The following is a 25,919-nucleotide window of genomic DNA, read 5'->3' as shown; positions in this document are numbered from 1 at the left end:
ATCTGATCGTTCTGTGAGGAGAATTCTTCATGATGACCTCCACTTTCACTCTTACAAATTGGCTGTGGTGCAAGAACTCAATGAACGCGATTGTGCAGCTCATCAAAATGCACGTGAAGCATTCCTTCACGTGAATGTGCTTGCGCCTGACGATGTGCTTGTGTTCTTTAGTGACGAGGCTCATTTCCATCTTTCTGGATGCATAAACAAGCAGAACATGCATTACTGGAGTGAAAACAATCCCAGAGAACTTCATGAGGCCCTTCATTGTGAACGTCTAACTGTTTGGTGTGCACTGTCGAGAGTAGGGATTATTGGCCCTTACTTTTTTGAAGAGAATGACGTTGCAGTTAGAGTGAATTCTGATCGCTATGTGACAATGATCGAACATTTTTTTTGCCATGGCTTGATGAAATGGATGTTGTGGGATGTGTGGTTTCAGTAGGATGGAGTCATGGCACACACGGCATGAACGGCAATGTGTGTTTTGCAAGAAAACTTCCCTGGGCGCCTGATCTCTTTGAGAGGCAATCTTTAGTGGCCTGTGCACTCACTTGATTTAGCCTCTTGTAACTATTTTTTATGGGAGTATCTGAAATCCCTTGTGTACACCGATTGTCCAAAGACAAGGACCCTTGCTGAAGTGAAGGAGAATATTCACCAAGCAATAGCCAACATACCCCTTGTTATGCTGAAAAGAGTTGACCAACACTTCAGGATTTGGGTAAATCCGTGTATCGCCAATGGAGGGCACCATTTGCACGATACAATTTTCATAACAGGATAAAAGTAAATTTCCAGTGAAGTAGCATGTGGTGAAAACATAATTACAACGATATCTATAATCTTTGTTTTTATTGACCCTTCAATTCAGCATATTATGCTGCCACACTCTGTACAATAATGGAATTATTTCTATCATGACTGAGGATGAGGAATCCTCCAAAAGTACTTTCATCAAAAATTAATGTAAGATACATCTTCTCTCAATACTGTGTACTAGGCGATTTATTTAATAGAATTTAAATATAATTTAACAGTACAGGTGAATAATATGAATTTTAAAATAACATTTTAATAATAATTATATATATGTATGTATGTAAATATATATAAATTATGAAGAATGGACAAACACAAACTTAAAAAGCAGACTGGCACAAGCAAGTATGACTTTCATAAAAGAAAAGGATTGTTAGTACTAAACTTCATCTAATAATTAGAAATTCTACAAAATATTTGTTTAGAGCATAAAAATTTATGTTAATAAAACATAGATGTGAGGTAAAACAGAAAGGGAAAGAATAGGTCTCACTACAAAAGAATTTTGTATTCACAATACAAAATTGTGGAGTTATAGGAGGATGTTATAAATTAGGTGGGTTAATAAAATTCAAAATGATATATTAGTTAATTTAGTAGAATGATGTGAGAATTAAACCCTATAGAGGAAAAGATTCGAATAAATAAAACATTGAAATGATTGAGGATGAAGGATGTAGTGAGCTGAGTTTAAAAGATTAGAAAGAATAGAGAATATATAGATCAAAACAATATAAAGAACAGCAGCAAACCAGTCAACTGATGTCTCAAAAAAAAAGAAGTTAAATATACATTTAAGATAATGTAGCAATATAAATTTATACTTTTATCATAAATTCTACTGTGTTGTAAAATTATTTTCTGTATATCTTTTGTTTTCTATACAATTAATGTAGTTCTGTGAAACACGGTTTACTTAGCATCAATCAGTTATTTGTATAATTATGAAATTGATCCTACTTGTCCCTCCCCTCACGGAATGTAATAGTAATAATTTTTTGACTACTTTATGATCTAATTCTGTGCAATTCTGATCAGTTATAAAATATCCGTTACTCACAAAATATTTGAGCTACACTATTAAAAACTACTATAAATAATACTGTACTACCTGTGTAAAAAAACCATTATTTCTCAAAATTAAATAAATTGCAGTACTGATAATATTATTATTGTTGTTCTCTAAGTTGACCACTGCCTAATCTGATTGAGACCATCAAACATTCATTGAAGACGACCACTAATTAGTTGCTTCTTTTTGATATAAAACTAAGCATCGGTCAAAAATTTAACAGCAGATTAGGAGAAAATTTTAATTCTAGTACAAAAACATTTCAATCATTTACAAAAATAAATTTAATTAAAAAAAAAAAAGACAAGAAAATATAGATTTAAATCATGTACAGAAATACACTATTTATTCATTCATTTTTATAGTTACGTATGCCCAAAATGTTTATCATAGCCTACTTTATAGAACATTTCTAATGTTACATAGGCAAACAAAAACCATGTTATGTCAGCAGCAAACTTCAATTCTGATTTTGTCACTATTGCCTTCAATTGAGTTACACAATACATGTAACCGTACATCTCAGTTTAATGTTGGTGTTTTCATGCGATTTTTTAAAATAATTTTTGTCACTATAGGTTTTTTAAAATTTCATTAGTAAAATGTCAGGAAAAACAAAATCAAAATATTAAATTTAGAAATGCGATTTAAGTTATTGAAGATGCCGGCTGTGAACTGTCACAACGAAAATTAGCAGAAAAATACAATTGTGGTAAAACACAAACCCACAAAATGTTAAAAGAAAAAGAAAGTAAAATGGCCATCGTTAAAAGTAAAGTGGTTTTAAAATGCTGACAAAGTTAAAGAAAAGCAAACTTTTCAACCAAACAAAGAAGTGAATGATTTAACTTTGACTTGGTTTGAAGGCACCAGTGCACAAACACTGCCTATCAGCAGTAAACTTCTGCAAGAAAAAGTAGTAAGTTACACACAACAACTTCAAATTAAGACGTTTACAGGAAGCTGTGATCAACTGGAAAAATTCTGCCACTAAAACAATATTGTTTTAAAAGATGTGATGAAGTGAATCCATCAGTGAAAACATAGCAGCAGAATGGTTGTAACAGTCGCCATTATTAATAAAAGACATTTCAACGGCACTGACAAATGTCCATGATCTCAAGGATATTGACAAAACAGGACTTTTTAATTAAGCTTTATCAACTAAGTCATTATTGTTCAAAGGTACTAATGCGTACAGTACAAAAAAAAACTAAAAATTTTACTAAAAAAGTACATACTAAAACAAAACTAAAACAAGTATTGATATAGACAAGTATAAATATAAGACATTGTGTGTCAATGCTATAAGAGAAAAAGAACCTGCCATCAATCATATACAATTTGCTGCGACCAGGATATTTCAAAAATGTCAATATGTCCAAACTGAAAGCAAAACGTTATGCAAATCGTAATGCTTAAATGACGCGATAGATTTTCACAAACTGCATTGAAAAATTCAGACAAAATGAAAAAACAAGACAGAAAAGTACTGTTAATTTTGGACAATGCCCATGTCACCCATAATTGTCATTAAGTAACATTTATTTGTTTTTCTTGCTAACAAGTAAATCACAACCAATATAACTTGGAATAATTCAATCATTTAAACTTCATTATTACCATCGAATAATGACTTGTAACAGTTATCAACTTTGTTCAAAATGTAGATGACTTTATTCCAAAAATTTCTTTGATGGATATGATAGGGAATATGTACCGGAAATGTGGATTAGTGTGGATGAAAACACACTAAAAAAATGTTTTATGAAAGGTGGTATTGATTTTGGGTTACCTCAGGAAGAAAATATGAATAAAAAAAACTGTAAATGAATAGAACTAGGTCAGCAGATCAGATCGACTTTGATTTTAATGAAGTGAAAGAGAAAATGATTGGAAGAAAGAAATTCTCGAAAAAAATGCTAATGCTTCTACTTCAAAAGATGCGGAAAAGACTAGATGGAAAAAGATGATGAAATTTCAGTTGTTCCTTTAGATGATGCTTTAAATTGTGTCCACAAATTAAAATACTTAGGAAGTAATCTTGATAATAATCAAATTTTTGACTTTATGAAGTTAAAATAGTGGTAGAAAAGGAAGTACTTAAACAAAAGACAAAGTCAAGTACGCGGACTTTGCTGAATGAATAATTCAAATAGTAAGCGTTTTTAGAGGTTAATAAACAAAATTTGTGTAAATACTGTATTTGCTATTTACAGTATTTTTCAATGCACATTTCATTTGTTTAAATAAATTAATTACCCATTTGTTTACAGTATCTACTTTCATATTTAAAATTTATTTGTTTTACAAAAATTATTAACATGTTCTGAGAACCTGTTTCATTTTTTTATTAATGTTTTTATTTTCCTTTTCCATTATTGTGATCAACCAAATTATTCATGTTATTGCAGGAATATGTATGTCATTTGACTAAGTTAGTGTAATTTTAATGAAAGGAATTTATTCTGTACTTCCAATTACAGGTTTTTTTTATTAAAAACACTAATTCCTGTAAATCTTTAGCAAGAATTATTATGGCCACACCAGGAATAATGTTCTCTAAAGCGAGCACCTCTACAAAAGACCAAAGTTGTCTGGAATCAGGGGGACTGTACGTCTTAGGGAGATTTCACTGTATAACTAACTATAACAACTATAAATACAGATGCAAAATCTTAAATATATTTTTTAGTTTAATATTAACACTAAGATTAAATATAGAACACAATGAAACAAACTATTAATAAGTAAAAAATGTATTTTCATACTGTATCAATGTACTAATACAAACAATAAGGAAAATGAGTTGCATTAACAGACTATACGTATCAAGTATAACATTAGTGCTCTTTTTTTTTTTGTTTTGGGAGGGAGATGGAAATACATTTACGCATAAAGAGTTGCACTTATGCTGGTGGTCTAATCCAACCACCATCAAGAGACTACAGACTAAAACCAACCCCCTTTGGAGTAAACCTATGCACCTCTGGACCACCTGAAGGCATAACTTCTGGATGTGCCTGCCACCTTATGAACTCACTAGTTTTGGTTTGCTTGGCATTTCTCCTGCCACCACCCTAATCGGTCACCCTGAAGCATAAGACTGAATGTCTGTGCCTGAAACGACTACTGAGCTTCGAAACAGTTTAGCGACCAGTGTCCTAACTAGCTTCTAGAGCTAAAAAAAACGCATGAGCGGAATAAGCGTTGCACCATATACCACTCGCTTGTGTCCCACCAACCTCTTGTCATATATCACTAAAATGAGTAGGCACACCCCGTCAACTACTAAAACATATATGACTATCAATAATTAATTTTATCTCATCAAAAATAGGAATTCACTGCCACGCCAAGGCCGCTGAATGCCAGCAAGTACCTGTCTACCATTAAAGCGCTTGGAGCCTTAATCTGACTGGTAACCAGCCACATCTCTTGGTTAGCTTCCTACAGCAGTGTAGTAGGAGTCTTTTCCCTTCGGAATATTACTGATGTCGGTTGAACAAAGCAACCGCATCAAGGAACTTCCACACGGTCTAACAATGTGGCTCTCGCTACATTGACTCGCCGCTTGTGAGTGGCCAATTTTCCCCTTGACCTCTAAATTCCAGGTTGGCGTGAGTTCTGCCCCCCCCCCCACAACAACTGGACGGTTGAACATCATGTGTTCGTTTGACTGGACCTCCCCGCAGACGCACAGCTCATCAGCTACCAGGTGAAACCAAAACAAATACTGGTTTAAATTTACATGGTTGGAGAGCCCTCGGGCTCCTGTTTCCCTTAAAAACGAAGGAGAGGCATAAAGATTCTGTATAAATCTATACAATTACATTCCCTTAGTTGTGGCGTGCCATTCTTGCTACCCGAACTTTCACCACTAAATCGATTGGGAGAGCCTTTCCCAATACAGTGGTAGCCTCATAGGAGGTTGTTTTAAAAAATACCAGTGCATACAATTAAGGCTCTGCGCTGGGCACTCCTTAAATAATGAGTAAGTGCTCAATTTCTTTCCAACTTATGCGTCCAAATGGATGACGCATAAGAGATCATACTTTCAAAGACACGTCGATACACCATGTACAAATGAAGGCCTGACAGCCCGTAATCTTTTCGAGCAATCCTCCTAAGCTTGTACATCACAGAGACGGCATCCACCGCTACTTGGCTAATGTAGTTGCTAAACAACTTCTCATCAAGCAACACACCCAGGTACTTATGAACTCTGCTGATTACACACCCTTTATACTTAATACAGGGGTTACAACTGTATGATAATTTGTCTGTACCCTTGAGAAGCATAAACTTCATCTTGGGCACAGAAATCTTTAAATTTTGATGTCCATCCAGCCCTCTGTGGTTGAAAAAGCTGCCTGCACTCGGTCTTCTAGCTGCGGTCGTAAGTTACCACAAACTAACGGGACACAGTCATCGGCGAAAGCCTGGCCGTGACCCCTAATGGGAATGTCAGTCCCAAATATCTGTCGAATACTTGGTTCCACAGCAAGGGGCCGAGAACAGAGCCCTACGGGCTTCCCCTGGTGACGAACTTTTCCACACCTACATGTGCATCCTTAAACAGAACCATGTGATAAAGATAAGTGGTCACGTACTACGGCCTGCAGGGCTACGGGAACATTGCAGCGTTCCAACTCATAGAGGACAGAACTCCAATACAAGGAAGGTAATGCTGCCTCTATGTCTACAAAATCTGCCAAAACATATTTACAGTCAGCGCTTTCACACGCAATGTGCTCACTAGTACCAATAAAACATATAGAATGCTTAAGACCAACATAATACGGGCATAAACCTTTGCGAAACACAATGAAGGCAATAGACCAGCCAGCAAGGCATAAAACAATCTTACCATTAACCTAATCTTATTTAAAACACAGAACAAGGATAAAGCACGGAAATAAAAATGCAACACGAAAGGCGAGTAAGACATGAAAACATGCCAACAAGGCAAACACCATTCTTACAAGTTACACTTATTACCTCAAAGAAAGTAAAGCACGAGTCCTCACCCTTACAATATAAACCTAACACAAAAATGTATCTAATCTAACAATACTAATATACCTAGAAAGATAGGTCACATCCAATAACACAAAGCATTGATAAATTAACACAGAGCATGTAAGATCAAATGATCACAATATTAATCAAATAGAATCACTAACCTAACCTTTCATGTGTAATATAATAACACATGAAAGAATCGCAACTGAATAAGCTAATAATTTTATTTCTTTAAAAAAAATAAAACACTACCTGAAAACTCAAAAAACACAATGATTGTGCCAAGAGAAAAATGCCAACAAAGCAGTGACAATCTTAAATTAAGCTAATCCTATTTAATTTTCTAGGTCAACATTTAATAATCAGAAGTGAATTACAAAGATTGTATGGCAATTACACGATCGGTCTGCTCAATGGAAATTTACGATACAATAAGCAAAAATAAACAGTTCTGAGTTCCTTTGCTAACTTGTTTCAAATGTTCGTTACATGACTAAATTTGACAACAATCTACTTCAAAATTTTTAAGATCCTATCCCAGAAGATGGCTGTAAAGAAAATTTGATAAGGTATATAATACTGATCTAATAATATGAAAAATTGTATTAAAATTTTGAAGTATTCAAATTTATACTGGATTGTTCGGTAGACACCTAATAAATGGTCATTTCCACTCTGTATTGATTCATTTGCTTTCAAATTGTTAAGAAAAAGTTTAAAATGAACATAATGAGAGTAGCTATATGATTTTTTTTAAGTTAATTAATTAATTTTTTTACAAGTCTAATATACAGTAATTATTTTTACATATTGATATTACTTTACTAAATTATATATTTCATGATTATACAAATCAAATAATTAAAAGAATGTGCTATAAATTTAATAATCAGAAACAGCACTGAAAGTTAACAGATTCAAATAAGTAAAGAAATCGAACAGAAATTTCTGCATATCTCTGACCAGTAGTTAGTCATGTAGTTAATACTGTGGAAATAGTGCCAGTGATAATTAATTGAATTGTCAATATGATGTAAATAAATAAAATTCAACCTTTAAATAAAGTAACTCTGAGTTTAACTGATAGATGAGACAGCACAAGAAAATATGTAAAACTTTCGGTGAATGTAAAAATTTAAGATTACTCAAAATTACTACAACTTCAAATAATATAACTTTAATTAATCTGTATTTGATAATGCTAACAATACAAGTATACGATTTGTTGTTTGTAATTTTACAATCGGTAATGATAAACTTTTAAAAAAGTACAAAAATTAATGTTAGAAATTAAAAAAAAAATTATATTTTTGAATTTCTAATTGCATTTTAGCGATAAGCGTTATTAATATACATATAAAATAAAGTATGTTAATAATAAACCTTATCATATTAAACAACAAAAAACAACCTAATCAAAAAAAAAAAATAATTACTAAATAAATACCTTAATATATTCTTTTATGTGTATTAAAAAAAAAATCCTCAAATATAACACATCAGGAGTTTAAAAAATAATTTAAAGTTGCAGATCCTACACTATTAAACGAACTTAGGTGCCATTTCTGCACCTATTGTTGAATGCTGCATTTAGCTGGGAGGGATAATTAGGAAACACTTTACGAAATAACTCCTGTTTTTCCGTCAAACAACCAGTTTTTATGTACAACTTTACAATATTCACCCATTCTGGTATCGAATACATTACTAACACACACATAACACAATACACCCCACCTTCTTGATCCCACCAGACAACTGACAAACAGAGCATGGAAGGGAGTGGTGGGAGGGAAGATCATGTGACTCACGAAAGGGGAGTTCTTAGATAGGAATGTATGTCCCCTTCCTTTGGTTCAATTTTCCATGCCAATGTCCTGTGAGCAAATTTATAATGTTAATGTTCAATGCAATATTCTGTATTCTGATGGGGCTACTTTTTCGTGGTCCACTGCAGAATTAATGTTGCAAATTAATTCCCAACTTTTATTTGCAATATTTGCAGCATTACAATTCAACTGATTATCTACATACGTGATAAATATTTATGTAGGAACCACATGTTAAAAAGCCTATTTATTACCCATAGAAAGGTTGATAAACCATACCTATCAAACATATCAGCCAAATATGCGCCACCAGATTTTCCATGATGCACCTCTTGATAAGAAGTAACAGATGAATCTTGAGGTGGTGGTAAGTCAGCTATACTCTGTTGATCTTTTAGTTTCACCACAAATACTCTAAAATGACAAATAACACACAACATAACAAAAACCAATTGCCTAAAAACAAAACAAAACAATTTTTTTATGACAAAAATTAAATTATAAACATAATAATAATAATAATAATAATAATAATAATAATAATAATAATAATAAGCTGATCAAATTCAACCCCACATCCGCGCAGCATCTATACACACGTCCGGGGTGGGCAACGACATGGTACATCGGTACCTCTACTTATGCCGGCCAACGGGGAAATGGTCTTTCTCAGGAATTCTATTTAGAGTACAGGATTGGCTATCCGAGCTGGTTGCGGTTGTGCTTCTCAGTTCCACTGCTTGCAGCTGTGGTGGGAGGCATGACCGTGATCTGTTTGCCGACACTGAGCAGAGTGCGAATGGGGAGTGCCCATCCCTCTTCATGTTGTTGGGCCAGGTTGAGGGTGGGTTGCTGTGAACTTGCTCTACCAAAGTCCTGCGTTGTCCAGTGTGGGTCAGTCACTTCAGCCTTTGGCAAGGATTGTCCCATGGGTAAGGGTGTTGAAGCCCTTATTGCTACATGTGAGCCCTGGGATGTTGGTATTGTGGGTCAGGCAGTGCCTCACTTCCCAGCCCGGGTTAAATTTGTGGGAGGCGGCAGACTGGTTAAATTTGTCCAAGGCAGGATCATTGATTCAGGACACACCCAACAGTCACTCCGCTTGAACCTTGTGTCAATTTGACTGATGATACATGGGTTTATGGAAACAAGAGCTTCCACAACTTCTGTGGCAGAAAGTCCACGTAAAAACCCTCGTTCTGGAGATCCTCTTTCTTCGGCAGCAAAGAGGAATAGCGTTGAGTTTAGTGATAAGGAGGACCTTATTATACTAGAAAGGAAGGATCGAACCAAGCTTCAACCTAAGAGTGGAGGACCTATTCCTAGGTATCTAATAATATAGAAACAAAATGGTGATTTTTCTAAGATCAGCCCCTTTGTGATTGCTTGTGGCATCACTGAAGTAGCTAGAGGACTGGTGAGAGATACAAGAAAGACTGCGATGGGATTATTTGTCGAAATTATTAACGACTTACAGTCATTGTGATTATTAAAAACCAAAAAGACTGGACTTTTCGATGTTGAAGTATTACTACACAGTAAGCTAAATACCTCTAAGTTTTACCCTCCACGTAGCAGGTGTTAACATTTGTCAGACCTAAATGTCCGGAGAAAATAAAGGCAGGATTTCATAGGCTTGATGTGCGGCCATTCATCCCAACACCACTGCGGTGTTTCGGATGTCAAAAATTTGGACACACAGCTGCGAGATGCACGAGGAAGCAGATTTGCACGTGTGGTAATCCCTTGCACCCGGATGATCCATGCAGGGACCCACCGATCTGTGTAAATTATAATGGACAACATAGCGCATGATCAAGAAATTGTCCAAAATATAAGGAGGAAATTGCAATACAGGTAGTAAAGAACATACAAAAGGTCAGCTATTTCGAAGCTAAACAAATCGTGCATAGCAGAATGCCAAAGACCACGACCTATGCACAGGTTGCTGCTGCTCCTGCAGCCACAGTCAAACCTAACGACGTGGTAACAGAACTGGTGCCAGTCATAATAATGTTGCTAGAAAGAATCGTTAATCAGTAGTTAAGGAATCAAGCATTTACGGAAAACAGCACAAAGTCGTCTAAAACAAACACAGACCTGCCAAAGCAACAGTGTCTGACTTCTCCAAAAAATGAGCCTTCAACTAACTCAAAGGCAATGCAAAGTCCAAAGCAAATGAAGGAACCTGAAACCAAAGTTAGGTTGAACAATCCCAGCTCTGGGACCCACGAAAACGAACATATCTATCTTAGAGAAGGAAGATTTTAGGAAAGCTAAAATCGAGCCTCCGAAATCAATGAGGCCTTTAGCTGAGAGGCAATGAGACATTTGGCCGCCCCATGCACTCTCGCAGTGAGCACATCCAGTCTTGACAGATATCCTCTGTGTTTTCTACTGGAGGAACTGACGGATCGATGTCGGATGTATCAGATACAGCAGAATTCGGCATCGAGGCATTCACAAAAATGGAAAAGAGCAAGAAAAAAGGATGGCCTAAGGGAAAATCTAGGCGATAAAAGTTAACAGAGTAAGATCACACATCATAAATGAGATTTTGTAGAAATAAATATAATTTCAATTTAAAAAAAAAATTAAAATAGATATTTCAGATGGAATATAAGTGTTTTTTTGTGTGATATTAAATGACAAGGGCCCTTTACACCCTTGGCTTGTTTTCGTTCAACAGATTTTATTGATGTGTATTTCAATCTACATCACTGACAAGTTTTGTTTTTGAGAGTTATTGACTAAATTTCATAAGAAATAAATAGAAATATTTTAAAATGACAAGGGCCTTTACACCCTTATTATTTTGTATTTTTATTAACCATTGACAAGTCTTTTTTAAATGCTCTCTTTTATTTTGACAAGAATAGTCGATTACTATGTCACCAGTTTTTGTTTTTCGGGGGAGGAAAAGATATTTTGCATGTTGACTATGTCGCTAGAGTTTTTCGTATTGGGAGGGTAGAGAATATTTGTTTTCTATATTTTTTTTTTTTGTTGTGGAAAGGGCTAATGACCACAGTAGTCAATTCCCCTAAAACCACAAAAAAAATAATAAATAAATAATAATAATGCCCTGAGGTAGATGATCCCCACGTCCAGAACACAACATCTACGTTCCACGTCCAGGGTGGCAGCAGCTGTACATATGTACATTATGTATAGCTGGCTAGCGGGGCACCAAATATGTTTCTCGGAATGCGTTGTTTGACCTGTCTCTCACCTTCAGGTCACTGAGATGGATTGGAATTTTTGGCCACTTGCAGATCACGGATAAATAAATGATTTGGATATGGACTTATACTAGACTTGGAGCTGGCAATGTGGCGGGCAGTGTCGATATTACGATGTTGCAGGTGTTACAGAAACCCTTCCATTGTCCACATGCCCCCTGCAATAGCAAGCATGTAGCAAAGATGCCCATGTATGCCGGTGCATGGGAGCTCTGAAAGCTTCAGTGAGCAGGAGCCTGGAGTCGGTGTAGAGATTGTGCATCTGTTCTCTGCCAGGACATATGCCGATTTCACCGAAGTACCGAATTAGACCTCCAAGGTTGGTAGCCCTGGAGTGGGGGTGTACACCAGCAGCTAGCCTTACTACAGAAGGGATCAAAGTAAATGAAAACTCTTGAACAAACAAACATGGCAGAGGGTCACATAAACACCCGCAATTAGAAATATCTCATTCGCCAGAAACAAAGCGGAAATGAAACAAGGAAACCTACAAGATAAAGAAAGATACTGAACAAATTAGAAAAGATTTGCATAATGTTCTATTCAGCAACAGTGTACCCAAACCTAGGCATCTAGTGATAACGAGAGAGAATGGAAACTTCCAGAGTCACTCCATTCTTGATAGCCCAAGAAATCACAAATTGTGGTGGTGCTGTTAAGGAGATTTGCAAGACTTTTAATGGTTCGTATGACGCAACCGTAAATGATAGACAAAGCTTAAAGGTTCAAGCTATAAAGAAAATCGGTGAGTTCCCTGTGTCTGTCCAACCACACAGTACACTTAACTCGTCGAAAGGAGTCGTTGTTTGCAGTGACCATCTTAATTGCATGGAAGAAGAAATGGTGGAGGAGATGTCGACTCAGGGAGTGATTCATTGTCGCAGGTTAACCATAAGGAGAAATGATGAAGTTCTTTCTTCAGTGTCACAAGTGTTGACCTTCAATCGTCCTAATTTGCCTAAAAGAGTACGGGCTGGAATTCATCGTCTAGATATGTGTGCATTTATCCCGCAGCCTATGCAATGTTTCAAATGTCAGCATTTCAGACACACTGTAATCAGATGTACAGGACAATAAATCTGTGTGTGTGGAGTTGAAACTCATGAAGGCTATCCGTGCAAAGATCCTCCTATTTGCATTAACTGCAAAGGACATCATAACAGTCAGTCAAGAAGTTGCTGTGTATATAAATTGGAGACGGCAATACAGGAAGTCAAGATGCTGCAGAAAATAAGCTATCCTGAAGCATGGAAATTTGTTAGTAGTAGAGCTCCTTGTCCAACAACGACATACGCTGAAGCAGCTGCTTTCCACACTTGCACCAAGTCTTGCGACTGTGATAAAAACAAACATTGAAACAAAGATTGAATCTAGTTGGCAAAAAGAAATAATTTCTCCTGTGAAAACTTTGACACAGATGAATGTTATGATCGAATTCCCTCCACTGAAATAAGTAACAAAACCTGTGATCACGGGACCACCAACTGATGTGCATAAGGAAAGTGTAACATGTGAAAAGCAAAATTCATCACTCCTTTGACCAGCCATAGGGCGAGGGAGGGTGTGGCAAGGGCACAGAAAAAGCATGAAAGTAGTCTGATGGAAGTGCAAGTAACAATTGAGAAAGTACCAGACGTACAAGATATTGAACTGGCACCTACAGAACCTCCAAAAGCCCAGAGGGCATCAAAGGACAGTACTAGTGCTTAAGCTGAGCCAAGTATGTCACTAGAGATAGAGTCAAGTTTGGGGTAACATCCATGCTGGCCGCTCCGTCTAAATTGTCAACACCAGATGCCAGCCGTAGAACATCGTTGGTATCTGAAAGGGAAGATAATGCCATGTCCGATGCTTCAGACACATTATCATCTGAAGTAGAAGCTGTAAGGAGGATGGAGAAAAAACAAAAAAAAGGATGGCCGAAAGGAAAGCCTAGGAGATGAACTAGCTAACATCAATTAGTATTTTTTTAAATTAAGCTTTTTCATAATCATTTTCTTTATTTGTTAGTATAAACCAGAATTAAAGTAACAATGATAAGTTTTGTGCGGAATGTCTCATTTTAAGTTTTATTTTATTTTTTTTACGCCTTTATTTTTCTTTTTGATGTGGGAATGGGCTCATGAGCAAAGTATTCAATACCCTGGAAAATCTTAGGAAAAAAATAATGCCCTGGATAACTCCAACCCCACGACCGGGGCAGGCAATGACATGGTACTTCGGTACCTTTACTTATATCGACCAATGAGGAAATGGTCTTGCTCAGGAGCTCCTTTTGGAGTACATTATTGGCAGTCCCCAGCTATCTGAGATGGTTGCAGTTGTGCTTCTCAGTTCCGCTGCTTGCAGCAGTGGTGGGAGGCATGACCGTGATCTGTTTGGCGATGCTGGGAAGAGTGCAGACGGGGAGTGCTAATCCCTCCTCTCGGTTGTGGGGCCAGGTTGAGGGTGGGCTCCTGTGAGCTTGCTCTGCCAATGTCTTGTGCCGTCCAGTGTGAGCCAGTCACTTCAGTCTTTGGCAGGGATTGTCCAATGGGTAACAGTATCAGAGCCCTTCCTGCTATGTGCGAGCCCTGAGATGTCGGTAACATGGGTGAGGCAGTAACTGGTTTTTTGGCCCGGGTGAAATTTGTGAGAGGCAGCTGACTGGGGGAACCCAGACAGGATCAATGGTCCAGGGCATGCCCAACCCTCTCTCCACCCGCACTTTGTGACATAATGACTGACGTAATTTAGGTTTATGGAAAATTTATCATCCACACCTAATGTGGCAGAGGGTCCACGTAAAAGCCCTCATTCAGGAGAGCCTTTAGCTTCACAACTGAAGCGAAGGAAAAGTGTCGAATTCAGCAATAAGGAAGATATTATCGAATCAGAACAGGAAAAAGAGGGAAACGTATAAGTTTAGACCCAAGAATAATGGTTCAGTACCAAAATATTTGGTTATTAAGAAAAAAGACAGTGATTTTACGAAAACTAGTCCTTTTGTGATAGCTCGTGGCATCATGGAAGCTGCTGGAGGACTGGTGAAGGAAACGCGGAAAACTGCAGTGGGACTTTTCGTTGAAATGGTAAATTATGTTCAGTCATTACGACAATTAAAAGCAATGAAACTAGGAGTCATGGACATTGAGGTATCTCCTCATAGTACTTTGAACACCTCAGAAGGCGTTGTCGTGTGTAGAGATTTGTTGAACTGCACCGAAGAACAGATTGTAGATGAACTGAACAATCAAGGTGTTGCTGTGTGCCATCGCTTAAATATGCGTTGAAATGGGGAAGTTCAACCCTTCGCATCACACATGCTAACTTTCAATAAACCAAAGTGTCCTGAGAACATTAAGACTGGTTTTCACAAGCTGGATGTATGTCCATTTATTCCTACACCCCTGCGTTGCTTTGGGTGTCAGAGATTTGGGCAAACGGCCACACGTTGTATAAGAAAAGATATATGTGCGGTGAACCGTTACACCTGGATGACCAGTGCAGGGATCCCATTGTATGTGTCAACTGTCATGGACACCATTCTGCAAAGTCCAGGAACCGTCTTATATTCAAACAGGAAGTAGCTATCCAAGAAACTAAGATACCACAGAAAGTGAGCTACTTCGATGCAAGAAAAATTGTGCTTGCCAGGACACCTAAAGCAGCTACGTATACGCAAGTTGTGGCAGCTCTTGCGGCTTCTACTGCTTCTGTAAAATCAAAGGATATGCTTGCAGAACTGGCACCAGCCTTGGCTACAATGATCAAACGTATCATCGAGGACAAAATGATGTGTTGACCATCAAGAGGAATCAGTCCAAAGCCATTGCAGAAGAAAACAGAACGGATAAATCTGTCGAAAGCAGTAGCACCGTAAAAGTCAAAACTTGATCCAATAACCAAAACAGCAACTGTTAAGAACATTGAACTGATAAAAGGAAAAGTGCAGGAGGTAAAAATCCCCGCCGAGGGATCTGCAAAACCAGAAGTAATGATTCTGAAAAAGGAGGACTTTAAGAAGCCAAAAGTGGAATCTCTGAAAGTACAACAACCGTTAATGGAGAGGGAGACAATTGACCACCCCACAAACACCATCTGTAAGTGCATCCAGCATGGACTGCGATGTACTTTTATCTGCACAATCAGAGCCGGGGTCATCCGACGCTGGGTGCAGGAGATCCTCTGAGACTTTCGGCAGGGGAACAGACTCCTCCTTCTCGGAGGACTTGGACTTCATGGATTTCAACATCGAGGCCCTTCGCAGGATGGAGATAAAGTCTAGAAAAGGATTGCCAAAGGAAAAACGACAAGAGCCCTTTACACTCTTGTCATAATTTATATATAATTATATTTTGATGTTTATATATACTTCTGAATGATGATTATAAGGGAGCTTTTTACTAGATATAAAATTTGAACTGATTGACAACATTTTGAAAGAAATGGTTTCTTGTTTGTAAGTTGCAAGGACAATTTACACCCTTGAATTGTTGTATTCTTTTGGGTTTTATTTCTGAGTCGGTGTTTTAGATGATTTTTATTGACAAGTCTTTTGACTATGTCGCTTGTGTTTTGTTACTAGGAGGGAATAATACCTTTTTTTTTCTTTTTGTTGTGGATGGAGTTAATGACCCCACAGCAGTCGATGCCCCTAAAACTCCAAAAAAAAATTAATATTATTAAACCTCACCCCATGAGAGGTTTCCTGTCCTCCATCAAGCACATCCCCATTTGACAGATAGAGAATGCTCGGCCGATATGCCAGGTAAGGGCAAAATAAAATACTCCTGCGAACCAAAACAGAAACAAAATCCAGGCAGCATCTGTCTCAGAGTGAGCAGGTGTCTGGTCAGAGTCTGCAATCCACATCAGGATCAGCTGGTATCATTACCTGGCAGTAGGTAATGCAGTGCATAAAATGCACAGAAAACCCATGTAAATGGATAATAATAATGAAGCCTTGGATAATATGGATGAACAAGGATGTGGGCAGGCTGGTCCCCGTTCATTCTATATGCGACAGCCCCCCGTGGCCTCTGATGGAGTCAGTAGCATCGAGCCACATAGAGCAACTACTGCTGCATCACCTGAAGAAAACAGTGCCAAACATAATCATGCTGAGCCCACTGTTAGTGTTTCGCAGGCAATGCCTGTGACCACTGCTGCTGGAAAACCAAGACAGCGCTTAAAACTGACAGGCACATCATGCGCTGTTACTATATGATAACTAGATTGGAAAACGACATGACAGGGTAGTTCAGGGTACCCTTGCATTAACAGTTTATACATAAATTCCTGCAGTACTCAAACTGACAGAGCAACAAATTGCAGACCAAAAGAGGGCCATTGAGAAAAACAACCAGATCCCAATGCATACACTGGAGAAAATAAACAATGAAGTCAGAGAAATAGTGGACCAAAGAAGTGAGCAATATGAACCAAAAGTACAAGAACCGGGAATGCTAACACCAAATATTGTCGACAATAACACCAGCGATAATGAGAATGCAATAAGTAATCACGCCACAAATGCTAGTCAGGAGTCTCCACAGAATATAAGAAATATATATCAAAATGACTTGTTGGAAGAAGTAAGAGAAGAATTCCAAAGATCTCTAATAGAATACAGTGACCTGGCACCCCCTCAACAACCACGGTTGCCTAAATTGGTGTATCAAAAGAATACCTGAACACTAATACACATGGTAAATAAAGAAACTGAACATAAAATATCAGAAATAATAGAAGCAGCAGAAACTAATAGAATAGGTTTAGAAGAAATAAATGACAATCTACTGTGGGGCAGTAGCTGTTGTAAGAAACAACTTGCAAAAAATATTAACAACACCAAAGTTAGGGAACAAAAATGTTAACCAATCTTGGCAGCAAAGACTTGAAAATAAAACAGAAAAGGTACAGAAAGAAATCGGAAAATCAGAAACATACAGGCAAGGAACAGTCAGATTAAGGATAAAACAAGAGATGGAAAAAATTATTAGCAGGTACGAACTTAAAAGTGCGGATTATGCATTAGAAATGAAAAAGCAAAAGCTAGCTGCCCTCACAACACGATTGAGACGATATAAGAAGTCAAATAGAGGAAGAGAAGAAAATAAAAAGTTTGAACAAAATGAGAGATTATTTTACCGAAAATTGTCAGAGGAGAAAAACGGCAACTCTGAACTACCATCCCAAGAACAAGTGGAAGAATTTTGGAAGAACATCTAGTCGAGTAGCACGGAATATAATAAAAATGCCGCCTGAATAAAAGCAGAAGATCGAAAATGGAGAAACATCGAAACAATGAGTTACATTAAGATCACTCTCAATGATGTGAGGGAAGCAGTTAGGGACATTCAGAATTGGAAGTCGCCAGAATCGGATAAAGTGCATAACTTTTAGCTAAAAAAGTTTGATGTAGCGCACCCAATATTAGCAGAGGCAATGATATAATTGAACATCCAGAGAAAACACCTAAATGGTTAACAGAGGGGATAACATTCCTTTTGCCTAAAAGTAATAACACGACAGACCCAGCTCAATATAGATCCATAACATGCCTTCAGACAACATGAAAATTATTGACAGCAATTATTGCCAACACCTATTCTATATGGACGATTTAAAGATTTATGGAGGGACTGAACATCAGCTGCAGTAACTGCTCAAACTTATCGAAATGTTCAGTGAAGACATCAAAATGGAGCTAGGAATAAGTAAATGCAAGATAAATGCCATAGTGAAGGAAAAATTCCTCCAGGCGCAAAATTACGACCTGCAGACTCCAGGTAGCATAGAAGCAATGAAAGAAGAGGACATGTACAAGTACCTAGGATGTGATCAAATGTCAAATGATAAAATGCCAAAGCCATTAAGGAAAAACATAAGAAAGCATATGAAAAGAGATACAAATTAATTAAAAAATCGGAGCTTAATGGGGGAAATAAAGTGAAGGCAGTGCACATATGCAGTACCAGTACTCACATGTGCATTAGGTATAATAAAGTACAGTGAAACAGTTAGATGAGTTGAACAGTCTCACTAGAAAAATATTCTACCAAGAAAAGTCCCACCACATCCACTCATCAAAAGAAAGATTCACGCTCCCGAGAAAGGAAGATGAAAGAGGAGTACTCGATATTAAAAATCTATGTTACGGCCAGAATGAAAACTTAAGGGATTACTTCCATGCAAGCAACACCCCTTCTATCAAGCCATCGCGGCAGACCAAAACTATATGCGATTAAACCTTGCCAACAGGGCTTACAATGTAGAATACATGAAAGAGAGCGATACAGATAAAATTCTAGATTAGGGAAGGAAACAGCCGCATGGGAGATATAGGCACCGTCTAGACCAGGAAGGAGTCAACAAAGCAGCTTCATGTAATTGGTTTGTGCAAGGAAAGTTACATTCCAAGATGAAGGGGTTTATATGTAGCATACAGGATCAAGTAATAGCAACAAGAAATTTATTCTTAAAGAAAATATCAACAACAAATGTAGGCTATGTATGCAACACAATGAAACAATAGACCATATAATCACTGGCTGTACAATTCCAGTTCCGACGGAGTACACCAGGAGGCACAACGTAGCAAAAATTGTATACATTGAACTCTGCAATAGATACAAGTTAGAGTGTCAAAATAGGCCCTACTATACTTTTTGGAGAAGAACACAAAAATTTTCTGGAACCAAGTAATTGCAACAGCAAAATCCCTCAATTGTAATAAGCCAGATATAGCAGTACTTGACAAAATGGTAAAAGTAACATACATAATAGATGTAGCCATCACATCAAGTAACAAAATCAACACTAAACGCAATGAGAAGCTGCAGAAATATACAGATCTTGCTTTTGAAATTAAAGAAATGTAGAATCAAAAAAAGTTATATAATCCCAATAAGTTTGTATAATTAATAAGTTAATTATGGCAGATTAATAGTTTATAATAATCTTCAGAGGGAATAATACCATCTACTTTGCACAACAGTCTTGAAAAATTGAAGATCCAGTGGAAGACCCTCGCACTAATGCAAAGAAGCGTGATAATTGACCCCTGCCATGTTGCCCGGAAGGCACTTAGTCAACAATAGCAAGCCTAATCTCGTTAGTATAAATTACTCCAAGTTTAGGGAATGTGACCGGCAAAAGTAAAAGCTGTAAAAGTGTAGGATAATAATAATGATGCCTTGGATAAATCCAACCCCACGTCTGTGCAACAACATCTAGGGCGGGTAATGAAATGGTATTTTGATAACTTCACTTGTATCGGCCACCGGGGAAATGGGCTTGCTCAGAAACTCCTTTGGAGTATGGGAGTGGCGGTCCCGAGCTATCCAAGCTGGTTGGGGTTGTGCTTCTTGGGTTCACTGTTTGCAGCGGGGGTGGGAGCCATGACCGTGATCTGTTTGCCGACACTAGGCAGAGTGCAGACGGAGAGTGCCCATCCCTCCTCTCGGTTGTGGAGCCGGGTTGTGGGTGCGCTGCTGTGAGCTTGCTCTGTCCGGTGTGAGTCAGTCACTTTGGCCTTTAGCAGGGATTGTTCCATGGGTGAGGGTGTCGAAGCCCTTACTGCTACGTACAAGCCCTGGGATGTCGGTATCGGGGGGTCAGGCAGTACTCCTGTCTGTATCAACTGCCATGGACACCATTCTGCAAGATCTAGGAATTGTCCTACATACAAACAGGAAATAGCAATCCAAGAAATTAAGACAGCACAGAAAGTGAGCTACTTCGATGCAAGAAAAAGTGTGCTTGCCAGGGCACCAAAAACAGCTTCGTATGCGCAAGATGCGGCCGCTCCTGTGGCTCCTACAGCATCTATGAAATCACAGGATGTGCTTGCAGAATTGGCACCAGCCTCAGCTATGATGATCGAACTTATCATCAAAGACAAAATGAAGAGTCGTCCATCAAGAGAAAGGAGTCCGAAGCCTATGCAGAAGAAAGTTGATAAATTTGTCATTATTAGCACAGTAAAACCAAAATCTGTTTCTACAATTAAAGCAGTAAGTGAAAAGAAAACTGAGCCAACCAAAGTAAAGGTACAGGAAGTAAACCCCCCCCCCCCGTCCGGGGTCAGTGGAAATAGAAGTAACAATTTTGGAAAAGGAGGATTTTAAAAAACCGACAATTGAATCTCTGAAAACACACAGACCGTTAGCGGAAAGGGTGAGACAATCGACTGCCCCACAAACTGTGGCTATAAGTGCATCCAGTACGGACTGTGATGTAATTTTGTCTGCGTCAGTGGAGCCGGTGTCATCCAACACCAGGAGCAAGAGATCCTATGAGACTTATGGCGGGATAACTGATGACTCCATTTCAAAGGACTCTGACATAATAAATGTCAACATCAAGGTTCTTTGCAGGATGGAGAAAAGAACTAAAAATGGATGACTGAAAGGAAAACCGAGGGGATAAAATTAAAGGAAAATTTATGTTATATTCCTATTGATAATTTATAGATGTGTATTTTTTAAATAATTTGTAGATATGTCTATTTTAATGATATTATGTGACAAGAGCCCTTTAGACTCTTGTCATAGCTTATATATCGATGTTTTGGAATGATGATAATAATAGAGTTTTTTAACTAGATGTAAAGTTTGAATTAATTGACAATGTTTTGAAAGAAATGGTTTCTTGTTTTTAAGTGGCAATTTACACCCTTGCCGTTTTTGTGTTCTTTTGCGTTTTACCTCTGACGAGTCAGTGTTTTAGATGATTTTTTTGACAAGTCTTTTGACTCTGTCACTAGTGTTTTATTACTGGGAGGGAATAGCACTTTTTTTTTTCTTTTTTGTTGTGGAAGGGGCTAATGACCACAGTAGTCGATGCCCCTAAAACTTAAAAAAAAAAAAAAAATGTTTTCTTTCATGAGGAAAAGACTAAAACATTAAAAAAACTTTAAATGAAATTAATGGAATACAATAAACTGACATTTGTATATTTCAGCATCTGACAGAACTTACTATCAAACAGAAACCCCCAGAAGTAATAACTGGCCTGAAAGCAGGTAGAAAAAAATAACCTACAAAATTCACAATTGTTATCAAAGTTAGAAATTATGGAGTGTATTTAATTCTGGTTATACTCCATGTACAATCAGAATGATAGCAGAATCTACTCATATTTTCTTAAATTGAAGTGTTTCATAATAATCACAAAAATGTTGAACCCACTTACAGTAAAAGTGACTTTATATAATATGCTCCTGTATGTTACATTGCTACTGACAAAATAAAATTGGAAAAGTAGACTTAATAAATAGATTTTCATGTGGATTTTAAAACAGTAGAAAACATTTATCCAAACAAATCTTAATTCTCTAATCTATAAAATGCAATACACACCAGTACTGGAAATAAAAGGCAAAAACAATAAAAGTGTATCAAAGGTGATTTTATGATGAATATACTGCTTGAAATAAAACAAGAATTGTTGCCAGTTGTTTACAATCGTTGTCCTCAGTAGTGTAAGCTTACTTATCTGTATGTAATTGCTTGGACCATGGACTCCATCAAAATCACTTAACTTCATTTATTCAGCGCTGAGTACATTATTAGTTATACTACTGATTTTTATTTCTTTATAAACCCTGTTCATAAATTATTACGTATTACAAAATAATAATGAATTCAACAGAATATTTTATTTTATTACTTTATTTTTTAAAACTTTATGACCACTAGGAGACAATATCACATTTTTCATTTGTTCCTTGGTTAGACTTTTCTGTGTAATAAAAAAAAAAGTACAGAAAATGTAATATCATTAACATCAATATTCTGTGCTACATAAGATATATAAAATAACATTAGTTTTCATTACTAGCAGCATTCAGGCTGATAGGTTTATAGTCGGTTGAATATTTCAACAAAAAATTCTATGAATGGGTGAGGTAGTAATTATCAGTGGCGACTCACATATAGGCAGGCACTGTGGAACAGTAGCACCCCCTATTTCCACTTTATATTATCAATAAAATTTAATACAATGAATCCTTTTTTCTTTAATTCTTTCTTTATACCTGTACAATATTTAATCCTTAAGCTTAATGTCAGTAGCTGTCCCCCAGTTTATGAAAAAGATACAAATATCTTTGTATGGAACTGTGTGCTTCGCAGTTCTAGTAGTGTGGTGTTTGGCTGTTGTGTGCATGCACACATAGAAAGCTGCACGCAAGGCTGCAAGGGAGAGAGAGCACTCTCACTCCTGCAGTGCCGACCCTGGCATGCTGGTGGAAGGTATTTTTTTACTCTACATGTGTATGGAACATTCCTTGTTCATTCCTTTTTCTAGTTTAGTCAGTGAAAGGAAAATGAAAGTGGTTTAGTTGTTTTTTCAGTAGTGATCAGAAGATTTGGCTCTTTAATTGCCAAATTGTCTAAAAACACACTGGGAAGGGTGAAAGAAAAGGTAATTAGTAAAAACTAATTATATATTTGTTTCTGTGTACATAGAAATTTAAATTAAGCACTGTTGGACTACAGTGTTTTTAAGCGGACATTTTATTAAGTTATAATCTAATAATACTAAAAAATATTATCTGTATTGACATTTTATTATTTACTCGGTTAAACCGTGTACCATTCTTGAATGTAAAAAAGTGTAGAATTAGATTATCCTGCTTCCAACTATTTTATTTGATTCATTTTTTCCAGTTCTTTTATTTTACAGAAAACTTTAACCATGGCCTTGAAAAGGCACAGAAATAAATTTTCTGGGGCAGCACCTCCACTAAGTTTAGCTATGAGCTGCTACTGGTAATTATTGTAGAAGCTTTGTACCTATTCTCAGGTGATTCTTCAATTTATGCAGAAAAAATAATTTTTGTTACAGCATATTTTAAGTTGATAAGCAGAAAAAACTGTTGTACAGTAACGCACCTGGGGTCTTTAAAAGGATTATAAGCGAGTGCTGTCTAGGGAGGGCCTGAGCTATTCTCTGAGTATGATTGTTTGTCTTGTTCTGTGATTTTTCCATAGCTAGATCATCCTTTCTCCATTTGATACTTTCCCATATTGGCTTCTGTTTGTAGGTCAATAAGTCAAGTTGCTAAATTCCTTACTGGGAAAAGCAGGGCTTTCTTCTTTTCTTTTTTTACTATTTACAGGCATAGAAATGGAAACGTTTTTGAACAGGTTTTTAATAAACTCAAGATTAAATTATTACAAAATTTCAATATACAAAACTATGTTTTTAAAAAATTTGTTTACCTAATTCTTGTTTAAAATGCCTGAAATACCCAAACTGATGAACAATTTTTCAAACACAGTATATTTTTTTGGCAAGGAAACACATTTTGAGATGTGATAGCTTTCTTACTTAAGTTTGTTATCACTGGAATAACTGAACACAACATTACTTCCTACATTCATATATGTTTATTTGATTGTTTAATCAAATTGATAGCATATCATATTGATACCTTAAATCTTATTTTTGCATTTAATCAATCACCACATAAGAACATTGATTTTTATGGTACACATAGCAGATCTGAAACAACAATATACATATATTCTATCCACCAGCTATTTTGTAAAAAATTGAAATTTAGAGGCAGATAAAATAATAGTTATGCATAATCTAATTTATTTTTCTATTTTTTTTTTTTTTTAAATAAATAATATAAATTGTATTTAATAAAACTGGAATACATACTGGAACAGAGCTCAGCAATGTTCAAGTTCATAGCCGAGAACTTCTGCAAAGTCTATCATAAATCAGACTGTAAAAGACTGTAAATCAGACTGCCAAGGAAGCGCTCAACTTCATAATTAATATTTTACTTACAAATTCACCTTAAACAGTGGTATAATTATATTCTTTATGAAAAATAAAATTTTCTTCATGAGAAGAAAACTTAACTTCCAAGTTATACTGTGCACACTATAACACTACATAGCTATAAAGAACTGGCTATAATAAAAATGCATAAAAAGAAGCAATACTATATTTTAGATGAAAAATACCTGAAGCAACAAATGGGTCCATTTCTTTCTGAGACTCTAGGTTTTAAGAGCTTCAAAAGTGTTCGGCCTTTATCTTCCACTTTATCCCAGTTGAATCGTGTTAGTTTTTCTTTGTCTGGAACTGTTGGAGGCATACTGCATTGTGTAACAGCTTCTTTTCCTCCTCCCCTTGTTCGAGTGACTCCAGAAACTTTAACACTGAAATTAAATATAATTAACACAATTAACTACCATATTATGTATATACAACAAATGAAGGTTCAATCACATTAAAATTTTTGATCAAACAGAACCAAAAGTATTTATTTATTTCCAGGTTCAAAAAAAGATTAATTTATTGAATAAGATCGCACTACACAAAAGCCGGGATCCTACCATGATTAAATTTCCTATGCAGACCTACACACCACAAGGGTGCGAAGAAAACCAGCCACTGTAGATCACTCCTAACGAATCATCCAATTAATATGAAGATCCAAAAAGGAATGTATTCTCTCAAGTTCCCTAACAGCTCGTGAACGTTCGACCTCATATCAGGGACAGAGAGGACATGGTCTACTGTATTGTGTCCCACAATCTGGGAATTGACTCAAATCCACCAAACGAAACCTAGCCAAACTTGCCTGAAAGGCACCATGCCTGGAGAGAAACTGTGTGATATACCGATTGGGGGAAACCCATCTAATTACACCTAAATCAGACACTATCGGAAATGTACCATGCCTGTAGCGACCTGTGGGGGATTCGTACGTACCACTTCACCTGCCAAGACGCAAGGCCCCAATCTTCAATCTCCTGCTTTTGTTTTGACGTCAATAGATTATTTGGCTTGGAAATGTAGCATTCCTTACGCTCATTAGCAAAGATATCTATTGGTTTGACTCCGGCTATAACACAGACTGCCTCCTGTGAGACTGTTCTATAACTGCTTATAACAGCCAGCAAGAGGAGTCGCTGG

At 36.8% G+C, this 25,919-nt stretch overlaps 1 protein-coding gene across 1 annotated transcript in view; it reads right to left on the bottom strand.

The window, feature by feature from the left end:
- The window catches only part of Ptp69D (Protein tyrosine phosphatase 69D), a 196,680-nt gene that overhangs the window by 77,527 nt on the left and 93,234 nt on the right, over nt 1-25,919 (bottom strand). Inside the window, exons 12-13 of the mRNA XM_075362423.1 lie at nt 24,962-25,159; nt 9,028-9,162 (exon numbers count right to left, since the gene is read on the bottom strand). Of these exons, the coding sequence (XP_075218538.1) occupies nt 9,028-9,162; nt 24,962-25,159 (333 nt within the window). The remainder of the gene's footprint in view (nt 1-9,027; nt 9,163-24,961; nt 25,160-25,919) is intronic.

This window comes from Lycorma delicatula, chromosome 4, assembly GCF_047948215.1.
Source record: "Lycorma delicatula isolate Av1 chromosome 4, ASM4794821v1, whole genome shotgun sequence".
In the NCBI taxonomy this organism is placed as follows: domain Eukaryota; kingdom Metazoa; phylum Arthropoda; class Insecta; order Hemiptera; family Fulgoridae; genus Lycorma; species Lycorma delicatula.
Note: the sequence above shows the minus strand (reverse complement) of the source record. Positions and strands in the feature narration are given on the sequence as shown.